The 10,724-nt window shown below is 44.1% G+C and overlaps 1 protein-coding gene across 3 annotated transcripts; it reads left to right on the top strand.

Moving 5' to 3' along the window:
- Nucleotides 1–840: 840 nt before the first annotated feature.
- GLRX2 (glutaredoxin 2) lies at nucleotides 841–4,271 on the top strand. Of its 3 annotated transcripts, none has more exons than XM_090048490.1 (5): nucleotides 841–1,022; nucleotides 1,658–1,690; nucleotides 2,233–2,296; nucleotides 3,132–3,308; nucleotides 3,881–4,271. In XM_090048490.1, the coding sequence occupies exons 1-5, from the start codon at nucleotides 889–891 to the stop codon at nucleotides 4,025–4,027; spliced, it is 555 nt and encodes a 184-aa protein (XP_089904616.1). In that variant the 5' UTR covers nucleotides 841–888; the 3' UTR covers nucleotides 4,028–4,271. The 3 variants fall into 3 exon arrangements, with proteins under 3 accessions (XP_089904616.1, XP_089904617.1, XP_089904618.1); XM_090048492.1 differs by lacking the exon at nucleotides 841–1,022 and adding an exon at nucleotides 1,029–1,188; XM_090048491.1 differs by lacking the exon at nucleotides 1,658–1,690 and having other exon boundaries at nucleotides 842–1,022.
- Nucleotides 4,272–10,724: the final 6,453 nt, after the last annotated feature.

The raw sequence follows: 10,724 nt of genomic DNA, 5'->3' as shown, positions 1-10,724 counted from the left end.
CCTTGCCACCACTGCAGCAGCTCATGATGCGCAGGTGGGTCCAGAGCAGGCACGAGGTGGCCCCTAAATCAGGCCTCTGCGTTTGGGTCCCACAACCCTGTTTGCGCTGGTCAGGGCAGGTCTGGAGCAGATGCGAACCTGGCCCAGACTGGGACTGTGCACCTAGGTCCCTGCCAATATCCATGGGGCTGCAGCTGGAAGGAGCTACTGCCCCCTGGGCTGCCTAGAAATGGAGCCCAGCTGTGGAGCCACCCCAACCTCGCTGTGCACCTGGGAGTGGCGTGATGCACGACGGGCTGGATGGCGTTTGGGATAAAGTCCCTTTGGACTGGATCCGGGCCGTGGGCCATATTTTTCCTACCCCTGTGCTAAGCCCCCATGTGTTATGTTCTCCCACCAGTCAGGCCTTTTGACATGGTCTTCCAAAATGTGGGCCAAAGTCCACCAAGTAGACTATAAGCCCCCCTGCACACGGGGGTGGGGCACATCACTGATCACTTGGGACAACAAAAAGACAAAATAGGGAAGGGAGTGAAAAATCAGAGGTTTAAAATGAGTGCACCGGGTGCTGAGTAGAAGACATGGGACAGTGCCCACTGACCCTCGAGTAAGTCCGAGGAGATGCCCAATAGATCTGCCCGGAGCCGCGGTTTTGCGTAGCGGGTGCACAGGAGTGGGAGTGCACCCCCTGACAGGCAGCGATCCCTGTTTAGGCGTCAGGAAGCGAGGCAAGTGGGAGCGGAGCCGCCCCCACCAAGCAGCAGCGAGCGCGGTCGGAGCAGGCAGCGCCCAGGGCAGCCCGCGCTCTGGTGGGTCCTGCATTCCGGAGCGGACCGCGGTGAGGACTGCCCCGGGGCGGGGCGCTCGGCCTCTCCCGCAGGCGGAGCCATGGCTTTGCGCGCGGCCGCCCTGCTGAAGTCAGTGCGGCGCGGGGGGCCCGGCTGGCTCCTGCAGCGGCGCCCGGGCCCGGAGCGTCCTCGGGCTCAGTGCACGGCCCGGCCCGGCCCGACACTTGCTCCGGGGTAAAAGGCAGCTCGTCTCGGGCTTCATTCCGGCTGCTCCCACGGGCCCCGCCGGCCGCAGCGCTTCATAGTCATGGGCTTGCAAAGCAGCTGGCAGCGGGAGTCCGGACCTGCTTCTAAGAAAAAGGCCACAGATGACTCTTGCTGCTGTTTGCATCTGCTTGGGGTGTGGCCATGGGGTGCCTGGGCTCCTGGTGTGCGCCGGGTGGGGGTGCCCATGGGTGGGCCGAGGGCTCCTGCGGTGTGCTTGTGGGCATGCCAAGGCTCCTGCTGGGGCCAAAGCTAGAGGGTCTTGCGATCACCGTATTTGGGGCCATGCTCTGACTCATATAGACATGGGCACTTTTTTTTTTTACCTTTCTCCTTAACTGGGAGTACGACCCTCTTCCTGGGGTCTCTTTTACAGAAGCAAGATGTTGGCTGCCCTGATCCCCCTGCTTTACCTGAGGCAGGTTCGGGTGTTAGCTCTGTGCTGTGTCAGGCTTGACAGTGGGCTTGTGTAGTTCACATTATGATTTGTACGGGAAGGTTTGGACAGGGATGATCCTGCCTCAGGCAGGGGGTGGAGTAGATGACCACTGGGGGTCCCTTCCAGCCCTACTTCTTTGTGACTTTATGCCTTTATGTACCCATAGGGCAAAGGAGGCTTGGAAGTGTCATTTTTTAAGGTATTCTTCTGTCATGTTTTTCCTGCTGAGCTTTGGCCGTATAGGTGTTAGTCTGCAGAAGCAAAATGATGAGGCATGGCTGGGTGTGTGGGGTCCGATGGGAAAGCTGTCACTCTTCTGAAATCCTGGGGCACATGCAGTATGTTTTAGTGTTTTCTGGAATGTTACTACCGTTAGATGTGGCAAGTTTTTTTAACATTGCAGTATACACTGATTGCAGCTAGGGCCATAGCTGACCTTTTATAAAAGTCCCAAACAGGTTCACTCCTTTATTTTGCTCGCTTTGCAAGTACATAAACCTGAGCGCTAGACCAGCCGAAAGAGCACAGATTAAGAGTCTGTGTCCCAAATAGTTTATAGTCTTGAGCCAGACTTCAGAAATTAGCATGCAGATTTTAATGGGAGGGGGCAGGGGCATATTAGAAAATGTTGATTTGACACCAGTCATTAGTATCCTGTTAATATAACTTGTGAACCATAAAAATGAGTGGCTTTATTTAGAGCGTTTAAATGCTTAGTCTTTTTTTTTTTTTTTTCCTCAGAATGGAGAATAGCCCTCCTACTTCCACACGATTGTCTAATGATGCTACTTTGAACCAGATCCAGGTAAACTGAGGAGCTAAATATTTGTTATTTAGCAAGGAGAATTCTTTCTGGCATGTAGGAAAAAAATCTGCTTGTGTAAGTTAATAACTGCCCTTTTTTTAATCAATTGAAGAATTGTTTTTAATATGTCTCCATATTGAATATTCATAAACTTAGTACATAATGTAGATTGCATTGCTGAACCCCCATCCTGTATTTTGATGACTTCGGCTGGGTTCTCAATCCTAAGTATTTTAAGTTCAGCACTGGCATAAACATTAAATAATATTATCTTGGGTATTAATCCCTTATGGTCAAGAGAATTAAAAGTAGGAGACTTCCACTGCTTCAGCTGTGGAGTCCAGCTGGCAGCTGGAGTCAGGAGACAGAATGTACCTTAAGCTTGCTGCCTTGGTTTTCTTAGACGTACAGATTTTGGTGCTGGGGTTTGTCAAGTTTGTACTAGGGTGCCTGCTATACCTCCTGGCCATCATGGAGGGGTTATTTCATCTTATCAGTATCTACGTATTTGAAGACGCACATGAATCCAAGATGAGTTCTGCAATGCTGTTTGCTGGGAAAGCTTCAGCAGCGTTCTTCCCCTTTCCATCCCACTAGTTGAAAAACATCCGTGAGAAGTAAAAATGCATGGTATTGTGTAACCATGTGCATTTAAAGGAAAATGGCTCCTATCCTAGAATTCTTGGAACACATAAGATGGAAGTTACTGATCTCTATAATTTGTTGCCTTAAGTGAACAATAAAACTTCTAACTATCTTTAAGAAAGTGTTGATTGTTAATTAGTGATTATTTAAAAAACAGTTAATTGACTCAAACTTTTTTTTAAATATACAGGAAACTATTTCAGACAACTGTGTGGTGATTTTCTCTAAAACAAGGTGTTCTTATTGCAAAATGGCAAAGAAGCTGTTTCAGGATATGAATGTAAATTACACAGCAGTAGAACTAGACATGCAAAGGAATGGAAGTCAGTTGCAAGATGTCCTTCAACACATGACTGGTGTCAAGACAGTGAGTATATCTTCTCTGGTATAATGAAAGCCACACACACAAACTGTACTCCATTGACTGTGACCTCACCAGAACTTGCTTACCAAGCAAGGTTAAACCTTGAAATTAGCTCCCAGTTAAACTGAGGATCTCTCATCTCTCTTCTTCTTTGTGATACTGACGTGAAACCCCATGGTATCGTAACTTACTGTGCTGTTAGTAACACTGTCTTTTGACTGGTACTTCATAAAGACTTTTTAAGCCATAGACACACAATTAAAAACACTTGGAGCCATGACCCATTTGCAAGATTTTATTCCCACGTTTTGAGAATTTTAGTACTTGTATTCTGCTTATGTGACACATCTCTGTAATTTCTTCTGAATCGCCTTTTTCTCTGATTATTCCAAAACTATCTGCAGTGACACCATCTTTTGAAGAAAAGGGAAACATTGAAACATTGCAGGATGCTCTTTATGGAAGTTTGTTAGAAGTGCTAATGTTACAGGTTAACATGAAGTATAAGACTAGGAATTTTGTATATTTTTCATTAGTAGGCTTAAGCATACTCTCTTCTTTTTTTGTATTAACAGGTTCCAAGAGTGTTTGTCAATGGGTCTTGTATTGGCGGTGCTACTGATACTCAGAGGCTTCACCAGGAGGGGAAGTTACTTCCACTAGTCCATCAATGTCAAATGAGAAGAACAGAAAATTCTGAACAGCCATGTAGTCTACTTTAGCTTTGCTTTCAAAGGTGTCCTGTATCTAGAAGAAAAACATCTATAAAACATGTTTAGGCCCCTAACGAAGAAACCATCAGAACAGCTGAGACTCATCATGGTTGAAAATCAGGCCATTGATCTTGGAGCTTAAAGATGGACTTAAATTCCAGTTTTCAGGTGTCTAGACTTGATCATATCAAGCTTGGCCAGCTGTGTACTGGAAGAAACAGGACTTTGAAATAAAGGTTTCCTGAGCTGTAAATCCTCTTTGGCACACATTTTATGGGCATGGGTAAGTCTTCTAACTTTCTTGCTCTAGCTTCACCAAATACCATGGTAAAACCCCCAGTATATGTTAACCAGTGGTTTGTTTGTTTGTTTTTGGGTTTTTTTTAATGCCAGAATTTTGAAGGTATAAAAGACTATGTAAGCACTGAATACTAAGTAAGCTAGAAAATGTTATATCGGGGTGTCAAACTCATCTGGGCCTAGTGATCGGATCAGTGGCAGAGATTGTTCATGGGTCAGATGGGCCAAGACAGATACCACATGTAGGCGATGCTGGACTGGCCAGGGTGGATGCTATATGGAGTAGGTGTCATGAACGGCCCAGTCTCACATCAGCTAGAGTAGGAGCCATGCGCAATGCAGGGGTTGATCTAGTGTGCAGTATGTGCAGCATGTAGGTCAGCTCCAAGACCCACTGACAGCACCAGGGGCCAGACAGTGAGGCTAAGTGGGCTGAATGCAGCCCACAGGCCAGATCTTTGATACCACATTGCTACACAAAGTTATGTGAAATTGGTAACAAACATAACCTGTTAAACTGGAACTGCTCATCCTCTGCAAAGCACCCATTCATTTCTATAGATTCTTACAAGATTTTGAAAGTTCCAGTAAGCTGTAGTTCAGGTTAGTTTGATACACTCTCTAGCTAGTTTTACTGTAATTGAGTTGAAAATTTTTTTTCCAAATGTTTTGTCTAAAATCAAGTCAGTGATAATATGAGATTCTTCTGTATTTTAAATGTATCACATTGGAGACAGTAAAGAGCAGCATGCTGAAATATTACTGCACATATTAGTCCTTCCATTACTGTGTGACTTTCTTCCTTTTTAATTCCATTGTTTTTAGTGTTTGTAACATGCAGTTTTAGTCTTATTAAAGGCAATTTGATCAGCTGCAAACACGGATTTTTAGTGATGTGTATATAGTCTCAAATCAAATTGGAAACAGCTGTTTTCATATAGATTATATCCTAATCTCTAAAATATTGTACTAATGTAGATAAAGGTATAGCCTCTGGAAGCCAGCTTCCAGACATATCACAGCACAGCCAATCACACTCCAAAGAGTGTTTCCAGTCTAAGACTGGTGGCAGGGAGCAACTCCCAGTCTAATGCTGCTGATGGCAGCTCATTTCCAGGCTTGATGAGATGCTTCTCAAGTTAGACTTCAGTGAGCAACTTCCTGTGATATATTTAAGGAGAAGGCACCAGACATTTCACATGCTTGTGCCTAAACGCTTACAAAGACAAGCCACTCCGAGTAGGAGAGACTACTGGCTCCTTAATATTCCATTCTGTTGAAGGTTTTCAAATAAATCAATACACTAGGGAGAGAGCCTCAGATCTCCTCCATAGGACAGTCAAGTTACGAAAGTTAAGGAGCTGTCAGGAGTATTCAATGCACTTTCTAATGTGCGTGTATAGCAAATTATTTTGTGTTACAGATTTCTAGCATGTCAGCCAAAATAAGATACTGGTGTTTCTATGGGAGTTAAACTAATGTAGTTTGGAAGCCTTATGAAGTTTTCATATATCTAAAGACGTGCATTTCTTTAAAATTAACCATTTATCTCTATAGTTTGTAGTTACCTTTTAAAAGAAAACATTGCTAGTTATAAGTCTTACAGAAAATGTAACCTGAATTACTGATCTTAATTTCACCTTTTTTTTTTTGCTCTTTCTGAAGAAACAAACCATTCTAAATATTATCTGCAAAGAATGAAGGTAGTATTACAGGATCTCTCACCATGGTAGCTAGAATTTCATTTGCTGAAAGACAGTTATACACTATGGGGATTGTTAGACTATTCTGTATATATTCTGGCAAACGATAAGATGTTGAGTACATAGAACGGGACTGGAATGGACCTCCTCCATCCCTTAAGTCTCTTGGTATCTCAGGCAGCTATGTCACATGATCCTGTTCCTTAATGGATTAAACTGTATTTTCAAAATAGTGACGCTGCATTTCAGCTGCTCCAAGTATAGGTTTTTTCCTAACGTATATTTAAATGGTAGAGGTTTAGATAACTGCCAGATGCTCCTTTAAATCTAGAGAGGGTTCCCCACAAGGGTATTCCATCTCCAATACACTTCCTAAATCTGTATTTATAATTTGAGGTGGAGGTGGGAGGAAGACTTAAACTTCAAGACATCCTTAAAGGCAACCCATTTCTACCCCCTCTGATCCCACCCCACAGAAATGCTATTTTCTCTGTACTACAGCAAGGCCTTGTCTTTATAGTGGATGTGCTCCCTTCATTGGTTATGTTTGTTAAGTCTCTTGGGCAAAGATAAAGACATATCTCCATCCCTTAACTCCAGGGATCCAGGTTTTCTGCTTCCCATAAAAAAGGGGGGAGAAATGCTGTTTTCCCCCCCCCTTACCCAAGAAAAACACTTTTTTCTTTTGTTGGGGGGGGGGAGGTTCTATTTTAATAGAGAAGCATACAGATTTTTCACTTTTGAAAAGAGCTCTCCTTGAGAGTTCTAGCCTGCAAGGGGCTGGAGGGAGTGAGAGAAGGGTGGTCAGCATAGGCAATTGGTTCCTCTTGAGTCTGGGGGGCACATGCCCCGCCCCCCAGCAGCCAGTCAGTGACCAGGGTGGGGGGCTGTCCCCCCACTGCCAACAGCACTGACGGGGAGGCGGGAGTCCCCCTTACGGCTGATCGCACCAACCGGGAGTGGACACCCAGAAGTGCTAGCGGCGCTTTTCCTGGTGCCCCCACTCCCTGGCTTGTGCTTACAGCGGGTGGGAGCACCGGTGCTCCTACCTGCCCCCTCTACCTGCCGCCTAAGCAGGGAGTGCTGGCTGTCAGGGGGTGCACAAGTGAGGCCCCTAGAAGGAGGGAGGGAGTTGGGCAGGGCTGGGGCTGCTGCCCAGCCCAGTGTGTGGGACTTGGATCCTGCAGCCAGAAAGCATGGCCCCAGGGACCAGGCGGGGAGTGGGATGGAGCCACAAGTAGCTCATTAATGGGGGTGGAGCTGGCTTCCTGCCGCTGTGTGCACTCCTGTGGGGGGCGGGGCAGGGGCGTGCAAATGCCACCTGGATTTGTGCTCAGGGCAGGGTGGATTGCCCACTGTGGGCTTGGGCTTCATGCCCTGCTGCCTTCCCCCTGGGACCTCCACTGTTCAGTAGGGGGGACCCCAGTGTGGCAGGGCAGGAAGCTCCTTGCCATTGGAAGCCCCATGCCCATATGGTGAAGTACTCCCTGCCTGCCTGGCAGCAGCAGGGGCAACAGTGTGGAGTTGTATCCCTCACTGTTGCCAGGTGGGCAGGGGGTGCCTTGCATGATGGTGCAGGGCTTACAGCAGTGGCACTGAGCTTCCCCACCTGGCCCTGCTGGGTGCTGCCTGCTAGTTCCCATAGGTCTGTGGGGAGAGCAGCAGAGCAGACAGCCCAAGCCCAGTGGGCCACCTGCACCTGCCCCAGCATCCCCACCACTGTGGGCCTTGTTCCAGTTGTGCCACCTGTGGAGGAAGACATTCCAGGCCCTCCTCTGCTGCCGCTGCCTCCTACAGGTAGCAGCTGGGGCTTGGGTGCTGCGGACCCAGGTCCCTGGCTCGATAGCTGTGGTAGCTGGGAGCCCCTTCTGGAAGGGCTGGGGAGTGAGAGACCTGGACATGCATCCTGATAAACAAAGGGTGCAGGGGGAGCTCTGATTTTTCCATGATAAAAAAAACCCCAAATCAAATACCAAACTGTATAGGTACTTAAAATTAATTTTATTATAAAGACTGAGGTACTGGTAGGCTCCCAAAGGGCTTTAAAATGATAAAAATATCAACAAAATTGTGTCCAATTGATACTCATATATAGTGGTGTTTCATCTTAATTGCATTCTTTGGGGAGTTTAAAATCAGAAAATTTGTGTTTTAAACAGAAAGCCAGGATCCCCGTCATCTCTAAATCCTCTCCACCACTGCCCTCTTTTCAGGATTCACATCAAAGGATTAAGAAAAATGAAAGAGACACTCCTTTGACTCTATGGGACAGTCTGAAGGGACAAGTGTTGAATCTCTGTGGCTCTAGTCTGTTTTCTAGCTTTGGCCTAGAAAACAACTATACACCTTTTTCTAGGTACATAAAAGGCTACTCCAGGAACAAAATTGTTTTCTTGCACAAAAATACAGTAGGAGATGTGTGTACTATGAAATTAATAAAACACCATTATGAAACTGCTGGAAAGCAAACAAAAGTGTGTGATATGCATAGTTTATTTAATCTTCATTCAAAGTCTACAGTCATAATGCAATTCACTCATTGTTTCCCTTGCAGGGAAATGTTTAAAAACCAATAATTTCAATATAACGTACATCTATGGTCAGGGTTTTGGTAATGCCAAGACCCTGCAGTATTTCAGGAAAGTTCACATGCAAACAGGAAGGTATATCCCAGAAGGGATCATTAAGTGGTTAAAGATGTACTGTTTAGAATAAAAAGCCTTTCCCTGATGGTTTACTTACTAGTTGTAGTAAAGAAGTGCCCAATGATCTTAGTGAAGGCCCACTGTTCTAGATGCCACAAGTCCAGTGGAAACAATTCCAACCTAACAAATTCTCTTCAGATCATAAAACAATAGGATTATCAAAAAAAATACAAAGGATTTAAACACCTGCACATTTATTCTCACCATTTTAATTTGAAAATGAAAAAAGAAAGAAGAAATCAGCCTGAGTTGCCTAGTTTGCAGAGCTTTTGTTTGATACACCATCTTCCATCCCCTCCACCTCCATACTCCATGAGTCCCTCAGTTTCTCAAAGGCACAGTGCATGTTTAAATGCATGTAAAGATTTAACGTATTGACCTCACCTGTATTTAAAAATTATTGCAAAGTTTACTACATTTTTGCTAAGTTCTTCACTGCTGTTTACAGACACATCCATTCAGTTCAGCACACACAAATGTATCCCTCACACTAAATATTATACTAAATAAATTTTGCACAAATGCTTGATTTTTTAATTTTTTGTTTAAATTTCTTTATTTTTCCCCATAGATTGTGAAGACTAGTATATCTTTGTAGAATGTGAAAGAAAAACTAGTTTGCAAAGGAGTTTTTAAAGACTCCTCCTTTCCTTTTGTTTCCTATAAAAAGATAAAAACCTCAAGCCTCCTCCAAAACTCCTTCAGTTCTATACTCCAAGGTTAGCAGGGCATTGTTGCTTAAGGCAAAATACCATCAATATTTCAGAAACACACTAGAGATACCAGTAAGTGCCCATATACCAAGGAAAGATGTGTTAAGGCATTTGAAGGGTTAATTATCCCATTATTACCAGAATAAGGCTTTTTCTTTCAAAGATCTTTTCTCATATAATTTTGTATTATTCTATAGAAAGTAACAGCAGCAAAAAGCGCCCATATTTTTGGATGGCATAAAGCCTGCTTATGCTCATACAATCTAAACATGATATGGCATGTATGGTGTGGTTCTTCTCTAAAAGAAGTGATTCTGTAAGCAGTGCTATAGGGTTATGTATTTCTTTATCAGTGCTTTCAAATCAGAATCAGTCAGTTTGAACTGACAGGAGCCAGCTCCATACCTACCTTACCTAGGTAAGTCAAAGCCACTGCCATTGAGACTAAAGCCTGACCAGAAAAAGTATGCGTATATTTTAAATCGACACTAGTAGATGGTTTGTATTGTAGGGCATTTTTAAGACTACGCCAGTTTATAGGCTTGACGTTCATGGGTTATATCTACAACCTGGACTTACGAGCTGTTTTAGACACCAAGGGGCCTATTAGGACTACTGAACTTTTATCAGACTGCCCTCATTACATCCCTGAATAGTTATTTTCAGATGGCCAATTTCCTCTCAGGAGCTTGGGTAACCAGCAATACTGCTTACATTTTGTTACATGTTTATGTATCTCATATTCTTTCTGTTAAAGCTTCAACCCTTCCTTGCACAAATTCTCAATTTTTGACCAAGCTGTTTTTTAAATCTTAAATCCATTTACAGATTAAACAAAGGGAACTGAAATGCTGTTAGAAAATAATGTTGTGGGGTTTTAATCCCTAAATTTTCTTTTAAGAGCTGCCCACGGGGTTTTATTCGTGATTATTTCCAGAAGTTTTAAATGCTTCAAAACAGTAATGGATCCATAGATAAGGTTCTTTTCCTCATCCAGAAGCTCTTGATATTATACCAGTTTAGTATGCTTCTTTCTTCTTTTCCCCTCTCAAGACACAAGACTTTTGCTGTGATATCCTTTGTAAAATAGTAGTGCAATAAATCTAGGACCAGCGAGTGGAGACTGAGAACAACTGAAAATAATCATGTAATAGACAGCAGGAAATCAAACCAATGTATCTGGCCTACTACAAGCATCAAGATATTTTGGCTTTGGACAGGGAACCCCCTCCCACAATAACCTTGAACTTAACTTCAACTAACTCTTATTAACCTCTTACTCTTA

This window comes from Crocodylus siamensis, chromosome 5 (assembly GCF_052110815.1).
Source record: "Crocodylus siamensis isolate JL-2025a chromosome 5, ASM5211081v1, whole genome shotgun sequence".
NCBI lineage: Eukaryota > Metazoa > Chordata > Crocodylia > Crocodylidae > Crocodylus > Crocodylus siamensis.
This window is presented reverse-complemented; position numbering and strand designations above follow the sequence as displayed.

What these genes read in the sequence shown, in the direction of transcription:
- GLRX2 (XM_090048490.1), top strand. Translation starts at nt 889, where the DNA reads ATGGCTTTGCGCGCGGCCGCCCTGCTGAAGTCAGTGCGGCGCGGGGGG. An exon ending in GGCCCGACACTTGCTCCGGG is followed by an intron (nt 1,023 to 1,657) that starts GTAAAAGGCAGC and finishes ATGTACCCATAG; the next exon opens with GGCAAAGGAGGCTTGGAAGT. An exon ending in CTACTTTGAACCAGATCCAG is followed by an intron (nt 2,297 to 3,131) that starts GTAAACTGAGGA and finishes TTAAATATACAG; the next exon opens with GAAACTATTTCAGACAACTG.